General features: G+C 49.6%; 1 protein-coding gene across 1 annotated transcript; it reads right to left on the bottom strand.

Moving 5' to 3' along the window:
• Nucleotides 1-707: 707 nt before the first annotated feature.
• Nucleotides 708-15,064, bottom strand: LOC138492210 (L-serine dehydratase/L-threonine deaminase-like). The gene is made up of 8 exons (XM_069619231.1): nucleotides 14,713-15,064; nucleotides 11,551-11,705; nucleotides 10,490-10,529; nucleotides 9,685-9,824; nucleotides 9,094-9,185; nucleotides 8,048-8,275; nucleotides 6,088-6,212; nucleotides 708-2,187 (listed from the first exon to the last, which is right to left on the bottom strand). The coding sequence occupies exons 2-8, from the start codon at nucleotides 11,701-11,703 to the stop codon at nucleotides 1,979-1,981; spliced, it is 987 nt and encodes a 328-aa protein (XP_069475332.1). The 5' UTR covers nucleotides 11,704-11,705; nucleotides 14,713-15,064; the 3' UTR covers nucleotides 708-1,978.
• Between the last annotated feature and the right edge of the window lie 6,146 nt (nucleotides 15,065-21,210).

The following is a 21,210-nucleotide window of genomic DNA, read 5'->3' as shown; positions in this document are numbered from 1 at the left end:
TGCCCCGGGATATTTCGCCTAGATAAAAGAACAGAGAAGGTGGAACTAGAGTGGGAGAAATGCTTAAATTTGAAATACTGCAGTAACTGGAGAAAACTACATTTGAGACATCAGTAAATGGACATGCATGCTCCGGACCATAGTCATTATATGGTGGAAGACACAATGGCTGCTCTGGGTCTGCGGGCATCTGAATCTTCTGATGTGTGCGATTTCAGAATCCAGAAAACCAGGTTTGTCGGATCTGCTGGTAATTGGCCTCGAAACATGCAAAAGCATACTCTGAACTCTTACCTCCCATTCATATCAGAGGAGCTTCACTCATCTCTGTGCAGCAGATTTTCATTCGCATGAACACCCTCACCCAGAAGTAGTCCCAACCATTTGAAGGAGAAAAATTGACCCCAGTTTTTTGTCCATGTGTTAGATTACTACATGGAGTGGCTGAACCATTCCGCTGACAGAATGCCGCTTTGGCAGCTGGTCCTGTCGCCGACATAGATTACCCAGACTGAGCACCTTAGCGGGAAGCACACAATGGCTGGTGGCCCCACCAGCTTACTATGGGACGCACACACCACTGAATTGTGGAAATTGCATTGCAGGGGGTGCTGGATTGCTTTTACCCAGAGATCATTGTTCTTGACTGGATTGAACTTTATATGCTCTGAACGTAAAGACCAGAATCACAATAACATTGAAACAAGTTTTTTCTGTAAAAAATATTTATTAAAAAAAACAAATACATTTAAAAACAAAATCTACAACAGCAGCATTTTTAATATGAAAACAATCTTGTTATTAGTCTCTGATGAAATATGAAAGCTAGGTCTCAGCTCGGATTCACATAAAACTTGTTGCTGGAGGTAAATAATTCACCTCGCAAAATCTGCACATTTACAGTGCAGTAAATCTGCCAAAAATCCTCATGGAGCTCTATGGACTCCAAAAATGTGGAATTACATCTCCCTACAACCACTTGTAATCCTGTAGTAACTTCCCGGGACCAGCCGGCAGTACCAGTAATAGTTTGACGGAGTTACCCACCGCTTAATGAGGGCCCTTGTTCCCAATCACTGCCCATTGAAGGTACTATGATGTTTGTGTTCACACCCATTAAATCTGTATCCAATGGTTCACTGAGGAAATTGCCAACTGTCAAATCACTCATTGCCTTTAGGAAGAGCGCTTACCCGTTCAATTGTTTTCTCTAATGTCCTAAAGAATGAAGCTGTCCAGGCTGCGCACACCCATTCATGGCACTTCAGTGTCTATGTATGAGCGATGCAGCCTGCCCAGGCCAAGCTAATAATGATTCTGAACAGATGAATAGGCATTTAGCACAGTAAAAGACTAGGTGTTAAGTGTCTAGAGTAAAGTTAGCCAAGCACTGGGTACCACCAGATTTGGGCCTGTAAAGGTCATAATATTGACCCTTCCTAGGAAAGGTCAACTAATAAAGTGGACCTGTTAAGAGATACTAGGGGGCAAATTAAGATATCCGCCCCCAACACCTGATGGTGCAGAGTTGGAGCTGACAGTATCGATTGAAGTTCTGGTTGGACCGTGCAGATGAGTCGTGCCTGGGTTAGACAGGTACAGTTTGTGATCTGAGCTCTGGTTGGACAGCAAAGATCCTGCCAAACCATTATGAGACGAGCCCCGTCAGGACAGCTTGGGTTGCAAATAGACTACACGAGGCACTGTACATGTGAGCCCTTGTCTGAAAGTGCAGATTATGAGCAGAGCTCTAGTTTGACTGGCGAGCCGTGATGGGTTTAGGCAGATGAGCCAAGTGAAGAAGCCAAGTGATGATTCGCTGTACAAGAGTCGGTCCCCAATTGGATGGTCTACACTATGATCCGGTACTCGATGTCTAACAGTATGGATGGCAGCAGTCTCTGGATTAAACTCCAGGTGAATGTCTCGTACTCGTGGAAGAGGTAAGCCCTAGGTAAGTTAGCAGACATTGATCCTCCTATGCACCTAGAGTGTTCTGAATTCCCAATTGTTCCTTCAATCGTGCCAGCTGTCCCAGGGTGATGTTGTTCCCTCCGCAGACCACTATTACTACTGGCCCCAGCTCGGTCTTTAGTTTCCCTTCCTTCTGCAACCGCTGCACCACGTTGCTGTACACAGCCGCCAGGGCCGCTCCACACGCCGGCTCCACCAGGATCTTCTCATCATCTGTAGGGGAGATAGCAGGAATGGGAGGGAAAATCAGCAAGTGGCTACCAGGTCATGGCAAAGAATGTCAGAAGGAGCACAGGAAGAGTCAAAAGGAGGAATGGTGCAGAAAAGAGCAGGACCGTGGAATGGAAGCCTAATGATGTACAGAGGGGCAGAAGAAAGGACGAGCAAAACAGACTAAGTGAACATGCGAGGGAATAGGTGAATAATGAACTAGGTGAGGAATAAAGGCAGGATCCAAAGACAAAACCTTGGAAAGGCGAAATGGGGGCCTCCAAGGTGGTGACAGAGCAGACCTATGATGCAGGACAGCCAGATAAAGCCGTATTTTCTTTTAGGTTGGATATATACTAAGCCCAACCCATGGTAAGTTTCTACTTAAGCAGTGGTTAAGCAAAGGGTCCCACGGTTTTAGAAAGTAACCTGCATGGGAACATGTTCTGTCCTGGCGTAGTCAGGAATGCATGGGTTGTCGTCATTGGGCAGGAGCGTGAACACGTGCATGATGCGTGCTGGTCTCTTTTCTATAGCCCCTTTAAATGGAGGCTTTGTCCCGCTTTCTCTGGGTTTAAGAGGTTTGTTCTCCAGCCCCATTCAAGATGCATGCTCTGTTGCACTATAGGTGTGGGGTGAACATCTGTGCTCTCATGTAGTGTCTGGGTGTACACCAGCCCACCCGGCAGCTATCTGTGGACATGAACAGCACATTTCGGAGCTAGGACTTAGGCGTGAGCGAGTCGCCACATGGGCCTGGTATCTAGGTCAACGTCAACTCGCATTCAAATGCACTGGGAAGGAATATCTCCAGTGACCGCTTCTCATCTACGCCATTAGACTGAGAACCATAGGCCAAACCCCACCAAAAACAGTGACTATAGAGGCTCGGCATTACACAGCCAAATTACTAACTGCCCTGCGCATGTGTGCGTGCATAATCCATGTAATTAGGCATGCCCCAAAAGACCGGTGTCTGCGTAATGCATAAAGAGGTTGGTCTTAATCAGCGAGATCCCGAGTGGGAACGAATGATAATTACTTGACTTATGTTATTGTCCTGCTTTGATGGGTTTGCGTTCGCATTTGACTTTTATTCATATACTACTAAATAAATATTAAACATGGAGCTGGGATACATTTTTTGGGGTTAACAAGGGCCGACACCACTTATTCTAAGGAAGTGGTATGTCGCCTAAAGGCATCTAAGATGGTGCCAATTGTGCCAGCGAGTTTGCCATTTAAGTTTTTGAGAGAACCAATGAGAAGTGTGAGGATCGCAGCAGAAGGAGGTGGCAAGGGAAAGTAACAGGGAGTGAGGTATAAGAAGAAATAATCTTGATCAAGAAAAGGGAATAGGCCAAGGAAAATACAAGACATTAGGGAGAGCAGAGGGTGAGTGAAACAAGGAGTCAAAAAAAAGAAGAAAAAAAAGGAAGAAAAAAAAAAAAAGGACTCCTCTCTCTGCTCTCGCCTCTACCTCTGGCCCCCCTGTGGACACCTCCCCCCCTCAGTCTCTTCCTTTCCCTTATCCCCCTGAAGCACTCTCTTGTGCATCCTCTTAAACCCTCAGCCGACCCCTCCTGCTTGCTAATATCACCCGATCTCCATCACTCCTTTCTTGGGCAAACTCCTGGAAAAGCTGGCCATCTCCCAGCTTAATCTTCACACTGAATCTGTTGGTTGTCTCCATGACCATCAGTCTGGCTTAAGAGCAGCCAGAAGCACAAAACGACATCTGTGAAGACCTGCTCTCTAACCTTGATTCTAATCATCCCTCTGTCCTCTTCTTACGCGATCACTCTTCTGCCTTTTCCCACAGTCAACCATGCCATCCTGCTCTATCGTCTCTGTGATGCCTTGGGTATCACCGATCAGGCCATGGCTGACCCGTTCCTCTCTGATCGACCCTTCCAACTTTGGGTCCTTCCTTTTCTCTACTTCACTCTCTGCCTGCGGTCTTCTCCAGTGGGGCTAACCTATCTCCCTGGCTGTTCAACCAATACCCGGCACCCCTCTCACCCACCGCATTGCTGCTCTCTGCTCCCTCTCTATTCAGATGACTCAGCTAATTGTCAGGCTCCCCTCTGCCACTTCTTCTCATACCTCTGACTGTCTGTCTGCTATCCAGGAGTGGTGTGCTGCCAACAGTCTCTGCCAATGCCAGTAAGACAGATTCTCCTTGTGGGCACACCTGCACCCTTCTTTCCTGTCACTCTCTGGCCGGCCTCCCTTGGCCCTCTTCCTGCTCCCACCTGCGACGCTAAGAATGTTGTGGTCACCTTCGACTCCACATACCTTTGTCCTTACATCTGTGACATCTCTAAGAAGTCAAACTACCAACTGCACCTCCTCAGAGGTATTCTTCCTTTCCTCGCCTTCCCCCAGAAGCTCGCCATCTCTAGAGCTCTGGTCCTCTCTAGGCTGGACTACTGCAACAGCCTCTTTCTAAATCTGCCTTCTACTCTCCGCCCTCATCCAGAACAGGACTGCGAGACTTGTCCTTGGCCTCAAGCCCAGGGATCGTATCTCTCCAGCACTGAAATATCTGCATTCGCTCCCAGTGGCTGCAAGGATTACGTTCAAGACCAGCTGCATTGTCAACAAGGCCTTCTGGGGCATGGGTCCTCAATACCTCCAACTCTCTTCATAAATACCTTCCCACTCGAGCTCTTTGCTCCTCCAACTCCCCCAGGGTCAGTTGCTTCTCCAAGCAACAAGTTGGTGGTAGATCTTTCTTCAACTGGGGCCTCCCTCTGGAACAGCCTCCGTGAAACTTGAGGAGAACAAACTCCAGTTCTGGAAGCACCTAAAGACCTTCCTCTTTGCTTCTGCCTTCTCGCTTCCTCTCCCCTGCTGATTTCCTGTCTGATACTGCACTGGTCACTTGGCTACCCCCTGATTTCTGGACCAGGTCACTACCCACCCAGTTGCACCCCTGCACTGCCTACCGGCCACCCTTGCACTTGGGTCTGTCCCTACAGACCTCCTACCTGCACTTTTGGACACCCGCTGTCTGCACTTCTTGGTATTGTTTTGATCCCATGTGCAGCACTGCATCCTCCTCTTTCCCCTGCACGACCTCATTGTCACCTGGCCAAGTAAGATCGCCTGGCCTAGTAAGATCGCCGTCTGTGTAACAACCTCTGTTCCCCCTTCCTTGCCTCGTTGCACCTTGAAACACTTGTGTATAGGCGGGTAACAAATGCCATATCAGATCTGAAGGAATAGCCAAATGGTCTTGATTTCATAACCCATAGGGCACCAAATTGTTTCCCCATGTCACCCAGGTCTCCCTGCACGAAGATTGGCAACATTACTGCCCATGTTCCATGAAATGCTATTGGGTCGGATCTTGATATGAGCAAGTCACAGGAATTCCAATTAATTTTGATAGCGTTTTTGTTGTTAAATGTGCCTGCCATCCAGCAAAGCTTTGATTGTCCTTCCTGCCATAGTACAACTATCTGATCCTTTGCTATGGTCATTTGCCTTTAGAAAGATTTGGCAACTGGTACATACTCCCTCTGATCCCCAAATTGCTGTGATCACTCCACAAGGAAAGTCTGCATTCAAAGGCATTAGGGGGTGGGGGAGCTGCATAAACAATAGTGCGTGGGATTAGGGGGGGGGCAGAGGCGGGCATGTATAGGATGGCAATACTCCTAGGAGCACTTGCAGTGATGCCCTCTCAGGGGTAGGTATTGCTGTCCTAGTAATGCAACTGAATCATCATTCTAAACTTCAGCGACAGGGGTGCCCCTCTTGATCACCTTGAAAAATCAGTGTGCAACTAAATGAGTTAAGGATCATTTGGAAATTTGTCCAATTTATACGAATCCCATGGTCTACCTTCCTTTAAATTTAACACTTTTGCAGCCCTGGCAATATCATAAGACCTACCCACAAACTGCTCCACAGCCAGGACTGCTTCTTGATCCGTCACCACCTCGGAGAAGACAGGGTGCCCCATGGCCACCTTCAGGGTCTGCAATCCCACCGTCTTGGCGCCCAGAGTTTTTGCGACACTAGGAGGGAAATTTGAGTTTCAATACAGGAGATTTAAATGACATTGATGTTTGTGGTATGGTGCAGTCGGCAGGGTGGGTGAAAGAACATTTGGTAGCATCGGCTAGACGTGTGTATGTAAGAGTGGGAAGGGGCCAGTTGCGGAGTATCTAGGATGGGTTAAACTGGGTAGAACCATCATGAGGGTCAACTATAGAATAGGTAGCCAGGCACAGGTGTGCCCTTTTGTGGGATATCTAGGATGGATAGAAGAGGGTAGCTAATGGGGTGAAGTGGGGTTTTGTTAGGAAGCTTATCTGAGAGTAGATGTCCGTTTTACAATAGTTAGGATTGGATGGATGGATGAGGTTATGGCGTAGGATAAGTGGGATGGGCAGCTGGAGCTTATTGAGATGGTTGCAATGGGAAGGAAGAGTGCCGCCAATATGGTGTAGGATACTCAGTATGCAGGATGGGCAGCTGAGAATAGGTTTCGGCTATCTGATAGCTACTTACATGCATGGAAGTGCAGCTGAGGATGGGTGAAGGTGCAGGGGAGTAAATATGGGGAGATGGTTTGTGTGCAGAGCTGGGACGTGTGTCTATAGTGCAGGATAGCAAGGCTGAGCAGCCGGCATTGGGCGTAAATGGGTATAATGTAATGGGGAACTGTGGTATGAAGGGAAAGACGCCTAATGTACCATAGTTAGGATGGTGGTGGGTGCCTGGTCTAGGACATTGCTCCCATGGTGGGGGTGGGAATCCAGTGGTGGGCGTATCAGCTGTATGATGCGCTAAACACAGCTGTAATGAAATTGCAAAGCATCTGCTTGTCAATGCAAGGGCAGTCTTCTCTACTGCACAGCCACTGTGAAGCCCTTGAACCCTGCAGACCAGTCTCTTGGTGCCAGAGGATTAGGCAGCTCCGCTGTACCAAGAAAAGGGGCAATGGGTGGGAAGGAGCGAATGGGTCGAAGATATTGCGTAATAAGGTAGCGGAGAAGGATGATATAACAGTGCAATTCTCTGCAATGCATGTCGAATAGCCAGTACCCATACCTCCCAAGTCAATGTGTGCATGCAGTCCCTGGGCCCAGCTCCAACATCACTGTGTAATTGCGCTCCTTCACTATATGCACCTAACCCATCTTTCCCTACTCCCTTGTGCATGTCTTATATTCCTAGTTGCTTGTGAAATGTCTAGGGGTTTTACCCCTCCCCCAAATAATGATATTGCTTAATATCCTCTTGGGAGGATAGCTCAGGGGCAATGTGCTCGCCTTGCAAGCAAGACAGCAATTCCATCCACGGATCCGTGCTTAGAAACTTCTGGGTATTAGAGCGTTATAAATAACCTATCATATCATATTTCAAGGGTTTTTACTCCTCCCCCAAAAGGCCTTCATTCCAGTGCAGGTCAAAGTGCACATAAAACAGTCCCTGCTTTCTGCCCCAGATTCCCTCTCGCTTGTACATATCCCCAAACTATCTGTTCCCTTCCCCAAGTTGTACGTGCCCTTATCAGGCCTCGATTTCGCATACGTACGTCTCCTCGCCTCCCTCACTATGGCCATGTCCACCTCAGGCTGCTTGCCCCGTGCTGGGAAGGCTGCTTGACAAGTTAAGCACTCACTTAATTTTAGGAACCTGTTCAGCAGGACCAATTCAGCCCTTCACCAACTCCGCCCTCCCTCCCCGATGCGTAGGAGTATACAGGCTGTTGCCCCCACTAAGTGCTGTATACAAACAGGATACATTATGTTCCGTCAGTCCATTTGCCAATTTAACCTCATCCCTTGCCGGTCTCCCCCTTTAGCCCCAGAGTTCATCTACCCTAGAACGCTGCCACCATTACCTTGTGATCTCGGGTAGAGTCACCAGTTTGCCAGCGGCCACTGCTGCATTCAGGCTGTGCGCCCCTAGAGTTTCCATAGCGATGATGGGCACATCCTCCCATCCCACCTCTCGGAGGCCCTGGACCACGCCACACAGCATGCCCCCTCCGCCTACCGACAGGACGATGGCGCCTGGCTTGAAGTTCTGGATCTGCTTCAGCTCCTTCACGATGGACGTGTGGCCTTCCCTACAAGACCGAAAAGGACGACACGAGAGGGGTTAGAAAGCGACCAACCACAGAGACTGTATGAAGGCTAGTGGCCAATAAGAAGGGGGGGTGGGGGGATGGGGAGGTACAGGTACATCACACGTGGTGAGCAGATTACAATAGGAGGTGGAGAAGGAGAGCCATGCTTGGCGTGGGAGATAAGCACTTTCAGATCCTCTAGAGCGCATGGAGACCATGCAAAAGGCAGCGGTGTGTGGTATAAATCCCAAGAACATAACATGTGGTATGCCACATGTTGAGTTGCTGTGACTAACGTGTGGACATATGAAGTTCCCTTCCTCTAACCCATTGATGGCACACCACCCCCTCCCTGTACCACTGGGGTTCATACTGTGACCCAGCAAACCCTCCTAGGATCAGATGCAAGCTCCCTCTTAAACGACGTAGGCCAAGCTCTCACACCCATATTCAGGACTGCAGGCAATACCCCCATAGCCAATCCTGCTGGTATGCTAGCCAGAGCACACCCGCCACTTCTAGCATTCATGCCAGAAACCCGCCCTCTGGCATTCAGTGCAATTGCCTTCCCACCTGCCACTCAGCCTATGTGAGATACCACACCCACACGTTCTGGCATTCTCACGGAATACCATGCCCCTACTCCAGGTGAGCCCTTACAATAACTCAAGCACCCCCTGACATTCAGAGCCACTTTCACACAGCCCCCCTCCCCATTGCTTATGTTCAAGAATCCATGCTCCCCCTAGCATTCACTGGTAGCCTTAATACACCCCATGTCTACCAAGAACTGCCAGAGTGTCCCCTCATTAACATACCAAATGAGGGGGTCATCAAAGGGGGGAATGTATACCCAGCCAGGGTTATTCTTCACCAGCTCTTTGGCATGTTCGATGGTGTCATCTAACATCTGGGGAAGAAAGCAACACATTATTAGAAGGGAGGAAGACCGTTCTCAGAGAAACCAGCACGCACCCCACACTACTCCCTTCCAGCGAGCACACCAGTCTGACACGCTCCTACTTTCTTTTTAAACCATGACCTACAACTGCTTATTCAAGCCAATTTTTTGGGGGAACTGTGCACTCAGAACTCAGCCTTGCGTGCTCTCAGCATACACTCAAGACAAGAACCGATCAAACGCATACTTGAATCCAACATCCCAGAGTACGCCCTCCCAGCCAACACACCAGTCCAGCGCTCTCGCATTCAGCAAACACTAGATCTGTGCACGACCAGCAAACAAAAAGAACCCATTTATTCCTCCTCCGCCAACAAACCAGACCCACTGCCCCCCAGCCAGCACCCGTAAACACCCCCCTAACCAGCATGGTGACCAAGAGCTCTCACCCACACCCCATGTTCTCCATCCAGTGCCCTAGACCACCATGTTGTATGCCCCCGCTTACCTCGCCCACGACACACACTTCTGCACCCTCATCCTTGAGCCGGTCGATTGTAAAAGAAGGAGTTGTGGTGGGCACCAGAATCGTGGCAGGGATGCCCAGTTTGCGGGCTGAATAGGCGGCTGCCAATCCAGCATTTCCCCCTGAAATGAAAGTCAATTGGCATAGATTATGGCGTGCAAGCTGGCAGCAAGTGCAGTACAGAGGAACATCTACAACTTGCACCAAGGCGATAGAATATCAACTGGTGGCCGCTCCTTATTGTCGATTTTAGTGCCCTTAACACCACAGAGCCTTCTTGGTCTCCAATTTGTTCCCCCATTTTCTCCCCTCACACCCCCATGAAGAAATATGTGCCCCGGGCCTACCTATATCAAGTTCATTACAGTTCCATGCAGACCACCGATACAGCAAGCTATGCTATGCCCATTTTGAAGACAGAAATAGGAGCACTTTTTTTGGTGCAGTGGGTGGTAGAAAGGGGGGCTGTGTGCGTGATGTGAGCGACTGCAGAGGGTCTGTGGTTGAGGAATGCCAGTCTTTCAGGGGGCTTGTTGGTGGTGGAGAAAGTACAGGGACAATGTAGGTTGCTTTTTTCTAGGTTTGATTCACAAAAAGGACCAATTATCAGAACTGCTTTGAAGAATGGGGAAGACCGAGTAAAACCGGTGGAGACCAAGTCGTAGCCCCACTACAATATACTGTAGCAACCTAAAATGGACAAATTAAACAAGGTTGGCAGTCCTTAAATTGCTATACATCACACACGCCACCCCCTCCTCACCCAAGTCCAGGGAAAAAGACTCACCCGAGGAGCAGACGAATCTCTCGCATCCTCTCTCCGCCCACTGTGGAAAGAACAAACCAGAACATGAACAAGGCAGTTCCTTCAGACTCTTCCTCACACCCCCAATATCACCCTGTTCTGCACCCCCCACCCGCTAAACAGCTTAATAGCATCCAATCTGTCCCTCTCTTCGCCACACTAAGGTCGCCTTCTACTGAACTCTCCGCGCAGCCCAATATCACCCTATTCGGCCCTCTCCAAACACTCCACTATCTATCACCCTAGAATCCCCCCCAATACGAACCTGTACGGAACTCCCCACAGATCCTAAGTGTCACCCCACAGTGCATTCTCCAGGACCCTAAAATGATCGTATGTTGCACTGCACACACCCCAATAGTGCCCTGTGCCCCACTCTCTCACCGCCCTACCTCGTGATATCACCCATTAGTAGACTTCCCATCATGCCACGTCTTAATAGCAGTATGGCAATCCTATCCTGTCCCCAGTCTGTGAATAGAGCCATCCTCCCATGACGCTCCCTCTGTAACGAGGCAAAGCCTCGGGTTGGGATGGTTAGTGAATTGAACCACCAAGATGGAACCTGGAAGCGACACAGGAATGGAGCCAAGACCAGCATACAGGCCGAGAACAGGCAGGATGGCATCATGGGAGATGGTCAGTGGGCAAGTTATTGGTTTAAATGGGCTGTGCAACAAATGACAAATACTTGGACCCAGGACAAAGTGGACAGGACAACCCCCAGGTGCAGAGGTCAACGCATGTTCCTAGAGAAGGTTACGTGCCAGAGGTCGCTTCCCTTCTATGGTCCCCTGTATTCTCACCCTGCAGGAACGGGGTGTGTTGTGAAGTTCACCACCTCCCTCTGTAGGCCCATTCGCTGTAGCTTTTCAAAGCTAGGCTGCCACCCTTACTCCCAGCATTATGTCTGCCCCTTCACCCATGCCGTTTTTGGATGCCCCCCCCATTATCTTTTTGAGAGACCCCTGTTGTTGCCCCTTCTGGTGTGGGCTATATCCGCTTGCTCTTTGGCTTGTTCCCTACCAGAGACCACGTCTTACCGTTTTGCACAGGTGTCCGATGCCACGGATTTTGAAGGAGCCCGTCGGTTGGGCATTGTCCAGTTTCAGGTAGATGCTGGTTCCGGCCCGCTTGGAGAGGGGCACGCTGTCCCTCAGGGGGCTGTCCACGTGCAGGCTCCTCTGGCACGGCATGGCTGTGGAGAGGCAAGCAAGGGGTGGACTATGAACTACAGGGGTCAACCAGTTGGAAAAGGTCATTTAAATGAAGGGGGGTATGGCCAGATTTGACACAAGAGACCGATTCTGTTTTCAGGTAGTGCTTAGAAGCAAAAGTGCACACCATGCCACGCCCTACAAGGCATCCCTGGCCAGGCCCGCAGCTGGCCACCAATAAGGACGTCAGAAACATAATGTTTTAATTCCCTGCAGTTTGTAGAGCATATGTTTGGGAAGTACTTTATAGACAGTTCCAAGCATATGCTTTTGAAGCTGCAAGGGGAATTCCAGTCCCCCTGCAATTTTATTATAGTGTTTTCTTTGAGGTTCCATAGTCTTCGGGGCGTAGGCAGTACAGAAATAATGTCCTACACATTTTACACGCCTGGGGAAGGCTGTGAAAATGCCACTCGCAATAGAAGGTCCTGTCCCTTTTTAAGCCTGCAACCCTCTTTAAACAGAGATGTCTTGCTTGATACACATAGAAATTGTAGGACCAAATGGGCGACAATGGTGTACCACTGTGGCCAACTCTTCAGATGGTGGTTTTGCCCAATAGGCTTCAAAATGCACCATTTGACACGCCCCTGCCATATACTCAAACACAAATCGCTTACAGTTGGGAATTGGATGTTAAACAGCAAGGGTTGCAGTGCAGCCAAGCCCCAGAGGCATGTTACGGCAGAGAGGAGACCAAGGCGGTGCAGTACAGGGTATAGAGGGGGAAATCACTTAGCTGTACAATTCAGAGGCAGACATCAGGAACCCCACCGCGGCCTCTACAGCACAAAGGCTAGGGGCCATGTCCTCAGTACCGCGACTGGAGCACAGTACAGCTAGCAGAGACCGCTATGGGCATACAGCACAGGTGAACGCTACGGTAGTGAGCAGGCTGCACAATACAATAACGACACGTCCAAGAACAGGGTAAAGCCGGGCGTTACATAGTTCATCTATCTATATAGTCTGTTGTGCACGGTCTCGTCTCGCGGGGCTTGGCTCTACGTCTGTGTATTTCGGATGCCTGGAATGGCGCCACGCTGCCACGTGTTCTGCTGCCGCTTCACCGCCCCCACCCACGCAGGGCCGCGGTGGCAACACCTGATCTATACTAAAAGGTCAGGGCACACAGACGACGGTGTACAGCTGGACTCAGCTAGGATCAACCGTCACCCGAGTCTTCTTCACTGGGGAACATTTACCAAGTTTGGGGCGGGCGGGGGCGATCGTCCCATATTGTTCAAGACGATCCGATTTCAGGGGCTGTGTTTGGGGGGGTTACAGTCCTGACCTTGCTCCTCGGAAGTAGGTCTGTCGAAAGCGTTCCCTGGGCGTAGTTAAGTTCAGGGCACAGCTGCTCCCCGTGAAGTGCCACCACTGTGTGCCAATAAAGCAACACAATAAAAGGCATTAGGAGGTTGATGGCCCAGACACAGGGGTGCCACGGAAGGACTAATGCGCCTCAAGACGTGTGAATGGTGGGTGGAATAAACCGGATGGGAGCACAGCTGCATGCCATAATGACCCAAGCAGCTGACCTTATATTGTCTGGTCTAATGTGAAATTAGACTTGTTTAGGTTCACTCTTGTGCAGGTTGTCACTGTAGCTTCCATGGAGGGTGGGAACATTAAGCTATAATCTTAAACTCAACATGTTTTTATAACAATGTAAATGATGTCAGGTTGGTTTGTAATGTGAATTTTGTTCTTTTGAAGGCATCGAAAAAAAAAAACTTTAAAATGTTTGGTCAAGTGACGGGGCCCAATATCACACTAAATGTCTGATCATGGGCAAACCATATAATCTCACTGTGGCCACTTATCTGCGAAAATGTGGAGTTTGTAGCTTATGCTGCTAAAAACTTTGCTCTCGTGGTTTAGAAAACTATAGGTATGTGACGTGTTAATGATAGGCAACATTCACATATTGCTTTTAATGGCAGTACCAGTGTAACAGGCCACTGCTCTTACACTGAAGAGTAGAACAGGCCACTGCCCTTACGCATAACAACTCAGTGTCCATTTTTTTCCGCCATGGATACCAGGCTGGCCCATGCCCCGCAGGGTGGGCCAAAGGGACAGCCCACATACCGGGCTGCCCCTCTGCTCTGCCCCCGCCCCCCCTCACCCCACCCAGGGGACACGTCTTTTGTTACTAACATCATTACCATACGGAAACAAGCGTGCAACAAACCGCTTCTGATGCACCCGCACGTCTAATATGTCCTCCGACTGTAAAGTTGGCCACCCTTTGCCAAGATGCCCGTTTCGTTCCCAACCCGGCCTCTAAGCTGCACGCACCCCCCTTCCCCATCTCCGCATAATTGAAGGGCAAATATTTCCGAAATTCAAATTCTTGCCCGGTCAACGTGCTGCCCAGAACATGGATTTGGATTAAGGCGCTATATAAATCAACATCATTATTATGCTGGAGAGGCCACACAGCGCCCCCGGGTGTCCCCAGCGTTCTTGCCTGAGGCTGAAACAAAGCAAAGAGGCACGGCATCATCTTACTGCTGGGTGGGGGGGTGCAGAAGCATGGATTTCCAGGAGGTATAACGGCAGAGATGGACAGCCCAGCCAGGCAATGAGACGGACTTGATTGATTGTGTGTGTGTGGGGGGGGCGCAGAATACAAATTTACACCCTATTGGGCAGAGCTGGGGAGCACTGAGTGGCAGTGCCTTCGGAATTCCTACCTGAAATGCCCCGACCCCTCGCCCACTACACCCGATCTGTTTGCAAACCTGGGCACAGGGTATAGAATGAGGACTCACGCCGGCTACTTCTGCCACAGCTTGCCTGGCGATAAGGCACTGGCCCTCAGTCAACCATTTCAAAATAAGTTGTGCCCAGCTACTGGTTTATTCATTACCATTTTGAATGCAGAAAACACCTTTTTTTAATTAATTCTGGCTGGCGTAGCTACAAGTGCGTGTAGCGCCTATTCAAGCAAGCTAAGGCGGGTGAGAAGCTCTCTCTTACCTGGTTTGAGGTGCTGCTGCAGCTGGGTCTGACGCTGCTGTAGCGCTTTCAGATGTGACTGGCGGTGCTGCTGTCGCTGTGGTTCAGATGTGCCAGGTATTTCAGAGACTAGTTCTGTGTCTGGCTGTGCTGCAGGTTAGGGGTGCCAAGTGCAACTCGGTATGCTGCTATAGCGCCTGCAGAGGTATCCTTGGCGCTGCTGTAGCGGAGTAGGTTCAGATGTGATCGGCGTTGCAGCTGTGTCGGTATTTGAGCGGCTGGTTCAACCTTGCCGCCGCTGTGGCTGTCCAGGCGAGAGCCTCCCCTCTGCCTCACTCTGTGATTCCCTTTTAGCTCTTCCCAAAGCCTTGCTTTAAAAGCCAGCCCCAATTGGCCTATATAGCACCTGACGCTTCCCTAGTGGCCAATCATATGCGAGAATGCGACACTCCTCCAGCGGCCCAAACTCTGTGATGCAACTCCCCTCCCCTTCCCTGCAAGAGCCGGCCGAGAGACTTCAGCAGTAGAGCAACAATACCAAAAGGGCATGTTCCCAGGAGGGCGGCAGGGGCTGGGGGGCTGGGGGAGGAGATTGAGGGAGCGGCTCAGAGGTTGCAAAAGGAAGTAGAACTATTTATGGGTCATCACTTCCTAAAGGGGGTCGGGGGAGACAAAGGGGGCCTGAGTCACCCATCCTCAAACCGGCTCAAACAGGCTGTTGGTTCAGAGCAGACCTGGACCTGGCAGAGAGAGAGAGGAGCAGTAGGACGGGAATCAGCCGCCATCCCTCCCCCAACCCACTCCGTGCGTCCTTCCCGGACTGTAATAGTGCAAGTAACATTGCACATATACATGTCCACCAATGCGTCAGCGCGCCCGTGAACTATGGGAACACCCACCACCCCGGAAAGGTTACACTCAAATCCGAAACCTCTCCGAGCTCCCCTCCCCAAAAGATGTCTTTATCACTGACCCAACACACCAATAAACTATGAGAATGGTCCACTCAGAAACGTGCCCTTCACCCCTATCACTCCCTAAACGTCTCTTCCAAAGCCGCCACGCCTCCATCACCCTCTGAGTACCCCAAAACAACTCGACCAAAGCCCCTACATGCCCTGAACAACCCGACTTACTACTACCCCTTAAGAAAATGCGCGCCCGAAGCCCACCACTAATCTCTCAGAGCACCCAAAATATCTACCAAAGAACCACTATTCACTGGCACTGCCCCAACATGCCCTGGAGATTTGTGACATGTGCCCCACGGGCCGCCAGAACGTACATGCCTGAACACTCCCTTAACCTCTCAGAATTGACCCTACCAAAACAGCCCACCCCATAAAACAAATAACCCAAACCCCTTCAAGAATGCACATCAACAAAATCTTCAACGTGCCCTTAAACTCCCATCAGCCCCTTACCCTCTCTGAAAAGACACCACCACCAAAAAGGAAATGCTACATAATAATGGGAAAATACCCTCCACCAGGGGAGCTGACTTACGAATTTTCCAAGGGGGTTGGTGTGGGGGGCGGGGGGGGGGGTTCAAATACAGGAAGTGACATCACTGGCAGTTATAGGACTGCAAATTTGCATGTGGTCGCCAACTTGGTGCAATGGCGCGCGCGGGGGGGGAGGCGCGCGCAGTGCAGAAGAGTGGAAACATTGGCTGCATGTACTGCATATACTAAAGTCAAGTAAGAAGGAGGTTTAAGACTTCCAGTTGCATTCCAGTAGGCCATTCACTGCCCCTACTCCACCCCTCTATAATCATCCAGGTTGTAGTAGCCCTCAAAAGGCAGAGCAACACAACTAGGATGGGAGAACGAAATGCCGCCCCATCCTGTGAGTGTGTCAAACATCAGAGCAAAGTCTGTGCGTGTGCCTCCTACCTTGGAGCACAATCTCACTAATTTGGTGCAAATCTCGCAAGTGGGAGCATGGGAATCCCCTGCGTGTGTGTGGGCTGCAGACCCAGAATCACATGCTCACTTCTTCAGTGTGAAACTCTGGCCAAGGCTCTTTTCTCAAGCATTCAGGATGGGTCTCACACCTATAAACAGTGTGATATATTGAGTGGGCACCTCACTCCTTGGAGCATAGTATCAACCGTTGCTGGTAATCTCACAACTGAATGCACAGTTTCACTCTTGGTCATCTCAGTGACCCCATGTATATTAATGGAGTCAGTCTCCCATCTGGGAAGACAATTATATTTCTTTTAAGACACTCTGAATTGTCACTCCAGTTTTCTCGATCCATATAGACCCATACCATATTCATTCAATGTGTGTGCAGGGGTGATAACTTGTGTCTGAGAGAGCTCATTCTTTCATTCAGGAGAGATAAAGGGGTAACAACCCCCTGTATGTAGGATCAGGCTCATTTTGCCCCATGGCCCCTCCAGAAGGAGTGAGCAGGTTTTAAGACCCTGCTGATTCTGCTATCGGACAGGCTCGAGCCTTCTATCCCTTGCCGTATCACGGCTCCCAACATCCTTTGTGGCAGCTTCTGGACAGCAGGCAGCTCCGGACATGCCTGTTGCCAATTGAATGTAGACAGATCTACTATTTAGACACTGGGAGAGAGCCATTAATCCACATTGGTGGTGAAGAAGCACTAAACATACAGAACACAATGGTATAGTGTTGCAGTCCTGCTGAGAAATGACAATTCTGAGCATGTGAGCAGAAGGCTGGATCAGTGCTGCCCCATAAAAGTTGTAGAAACCTCTGTGAGAAGTGGCAGTACTGTCCCAACGGTGAAAAGTGTAGTATTTTCACATTAACTATGCTTAAGAACTTTGGGTTATTGAATAGTGCTGCTACATTCTGAGTAATTCCATCCCTTTAAATATACGAGCTCTTGTATAACCACGACAGTGTTGAGTTAATCTGATGATGACAGACTTGCTCAATAGTTCTGGTTCTGTATCATTAAATGTACTTCAGATCTTTAGAGTATTGGAAGGATAGTTCAGGGGCAACGTGCTCGCCTTGGAAGCAAGACGACACAGAGAAACACAGGTTTGATCCCTCGGTCCGCGCAACACAGGTTCGCTCCCTCGGTCCGTGCAACACAGGTTTGCTCCCTCGGTCCGCTTTACACAGGTTCACTCCCTTAGTCCGCACAACACAGGTTCGCTCCCTCAGTCCGCGCTTAGAAACCTCTCGGTAGTACACGCATTATAAATAACCAATTAAAATAAAAAGAAATACATCTGTTGAGAAGTGCTGGGGCCTTGTCAATAAAAGTGTAGCAGTTCAACTGAGAAGTGCTGATGTTGTCCCATCAAAAATATAGCAGCCCCACTAAGATGAACTAGCATTGCCTCAACAAAAGCATAGTATTATCGCTGAGAAGATTCAACAATTATAGAAGCCGTGTTACAGCAGTACTAAGAGTATAGTGAGCTAACTGAGGAGTACCAGCATTGCCCCATTTCAAATATGGCAGCTCTATTAGAAAGTGCTGGCTCATACACCTCCGCTCCCCGCCCATAGCCTTCACCCTCACCACGTGCACACTCAGAGACATGCAAACAGTCTCATTTGCCCTCTCCCTGCCCCCTCCCTCGCTTTGCATCTGCACCTTCATTTCTAAAAATCCTCCTGGTTTGGGTGTACCTCTACATCCGTTCACCCCTCTTGCCAAGAGGGGTGCACAGATGTACAAATACACCAAACCCAAAACGATTTTTAGAAATTGAGGGACAGACTTGCTTTGCATCTGTGCCTCCATTTCTAAAAATCCTTCTGGGTTGGGTGTACCTCTACATCTGTGCACCCCTCTTAGCAAGAGGGGTGCACAGATGTAGAAGTATACCCAACCCAAAACTATTTTTAGAAATTGAGGGACAGATGCAAAGCAAGAGCCTCTTGCTTTTCATCTGTCCCACAATTTCTAAACATCGTTTTTCCCCGGCTTTTACCCGGGCGCCAAAGAGAGACACAGTATGGATGGAACAAAGGGCCATCCATACTGCGTCTCTTCTCTCCGCCCCAGGGGGAGCGGACGAGGGGGCTCAGCCCCGACTTCATTCTGCCGGGAGGGGGGGCTACATACCAAAATCTGAAACATACCGTCTTTCCATAAAAAGACGGCCCCATTAACAAAGGTGCTCAAAGCCCCAACACCTTGCACCCTGGAAAATATCTTTAACCTGTGTGAAAAGACCACCGTTGACATATCTACCCAAGCGCTCATTGCCCCTTAGCCCAGTGGTCTTCAAACTTTTTTGGCCGGGGGCCCCCCTGAGCAAAATTTGGGCAGGTCGGGACCCCCTAGAAATGCCAAATGGACAGTATGTATTGCGTACCGTCACCTGCTCCCATCACAGTCGCTGGGCTCCCTCATCCCACTCTTACCCAGTCCCTGGTCTCTCCCCACCCCATCACACATCCTGGGCTCTCCCCACTCTGCTCCCACCACTATCCCATGGTACCCGCCTCTGGCTCCTTAGCTCCTCCATAATGGGTGAGGGGCCACTGGGTGGGCGTCCCCTCGCTATTATGGATGAGCCGCCAGGCTCAGACTGGCCTATAGGGCAATGCCTGTACCAAAAATGTAAAATGCTAGTGTGGGCCAGTCAAAATGGGCCACCATTTTGGCCAATGTGGACCAGGTTTATGAGTTACTTAACTATGCATTTAGTAATTTTGACCATTGTTGCTGAATATATCACAATTTACTTACATTTTAACACAAAGCACCCCCTTGGGTACTATTGAAACAGTGGGCCTCATTACAACCCTGGCGGTAGCTGTGCCGGTAAACCCGGCACAGCTGCCGCCAGAGTTGTATCCGGGTCCGCCACCCGCGAATGGGCAATTACCGGGTCATGCCGTGTTAGGCAGACCTGATAATTGCCCTTTCGTGGGTGCCGGTACCAGTAGATCCCCATTCCCATCTGAGCCCCATCGGGCTCAATGGGAATGGGGAGCTCGGATGCAACGGCACCGTTAATAATGGTGCCGGTGCATCCGATGAGCTGTGCTCACGGGTGCCGCACGGCCTGCCAGGTCAGACCTGGTGGGCTGTCAGGCACCCACGAGCACAACTCGTACTATGGCGGTACGGTAGCAACGGTGCCGGTAGCTTACCAGCACTGTTCTTACCATACCACCATAGTTGTAATGAGGCCCAGTCTGTGACTAAAAGAATGAATATTCATTTACAAATGCGGGCCACTTTTTCATTGTTGCCTGATACAGTTTCATGCTTCAGCCCGACCATGAGATCCACCCCTACCAATTTCTTCCAATCTAAAAAAAAAAAATAGATTTTTTAAAAATATTTCTTGCTGAGCTCTCAGGGCCCACCAGGGATGCACCCGCAGAACCCCGGTGGGTCGCGTCCCACAGTTTGAATACCGCTGCCTTAGCCCCTGTCAAGGCCATGATATACATAATTACTGAAAGACCCACCATGTCCGCCCCCTAAAAAAAACCAAGCATTGGCAATGCCAACAATTTGGGCTTTTGTGTAGGCATTGGAAAGGCACTTGCCAGGCACTACTGTAGTGGTAATACCTGCTCATTAATTGTAGCAGGTGAAAAATGGTGCAAGTACATGGGCAGCTAATAGCAGTGCATGGCAAATGCCTCATACCTATATAGAAGCCAAAACTGTTGGCTTTGCCAATTATCGTTTTTAACAGGACTTCAGTGAAGGATACGCATAGTGCTTCTAAATCAAGTGGCTGAAGGTAGACCTGGTTAAGACATTTTGTTTACAGCTCTAATTAAGTCGTTAACTCTCTGAAGACTGCTTGAAAAAAAAACACTGGCAGGCACTTCATTTGCAAACTTTAATGGTAAGGCTTGAATAAAATGAGCTCAGAGAGTTCTCTGGAGGAGGCGTTTTGGGCAGACAGATGCAGGAACTGGGTGGGAATGGCCATAGCGATTAGCATGGCCATGGGTAGTCAATGGGTGGGCAAATAACCAAACAATATCATCAAGCTTTGTGTCCCTCCTCCTATGCCATTTCGCCCTACATGTACTCTAATGCAATCGTTTGGTTTATAGGAGCTGTGAGAAACTTATGGATATTCTCCCATGTAGACCCCACAAAACCTTTATTCAGGTGGCCAGGAGAGTGTCATTGTTCTTGGATCCCAACCCTGGGGGTGGACGAACATGGGAGGATCACCTGCGTAGGGGAAACTGGGGTTGTTCTAGGCGGAGTACCCCAGGTGAGACACAGTATTTCAATGAGACGGCAGGTGAGGAGGGGGCAGTCCCAGAAGCCTTTGTGGGATATTCTAGTACCAGGGTCCGAATCAAAGAAGGAGGTGGAAGTATTGTCTTAGAACAGAAACGGACAAGAAGGAGGGCCATATAAAACAAACACATAGTTGTAACATAAACACCTATTTCTCTTCCCCGGGTTTAGGACAGAGAGAAAGGGAATCACCCCAGGTAAATATAGACGGGGCCAGGGGTCTCCCCTCTTTCCTCTATCAATCAATTTATGGTGATTTGGCCCCCAAATTTCAATCTCCATCTTATCCTG

Source organism: Ambystoma mexicanum, chromosome 10 (assembly GCF_040938575.1).
Source record: "Ambystoma mexicanum isolate Mex_15411 chromosome 10, UKY_AmexF1_1, whole genome shotgun sequence".
NCBI classification, from domain to species: domain Eukaryota; kingdom Metazoa; phylum Chordata; class Amphibia; order Caudata; family Ambystomatidae; genus Ambystoma; species Ambystoma mexicanum.
The sequence above is the reverse complement of the archived record's forward strand: the minus strand, read 5'-3'. Positions and strand labels throughout refer to the sequence as shown.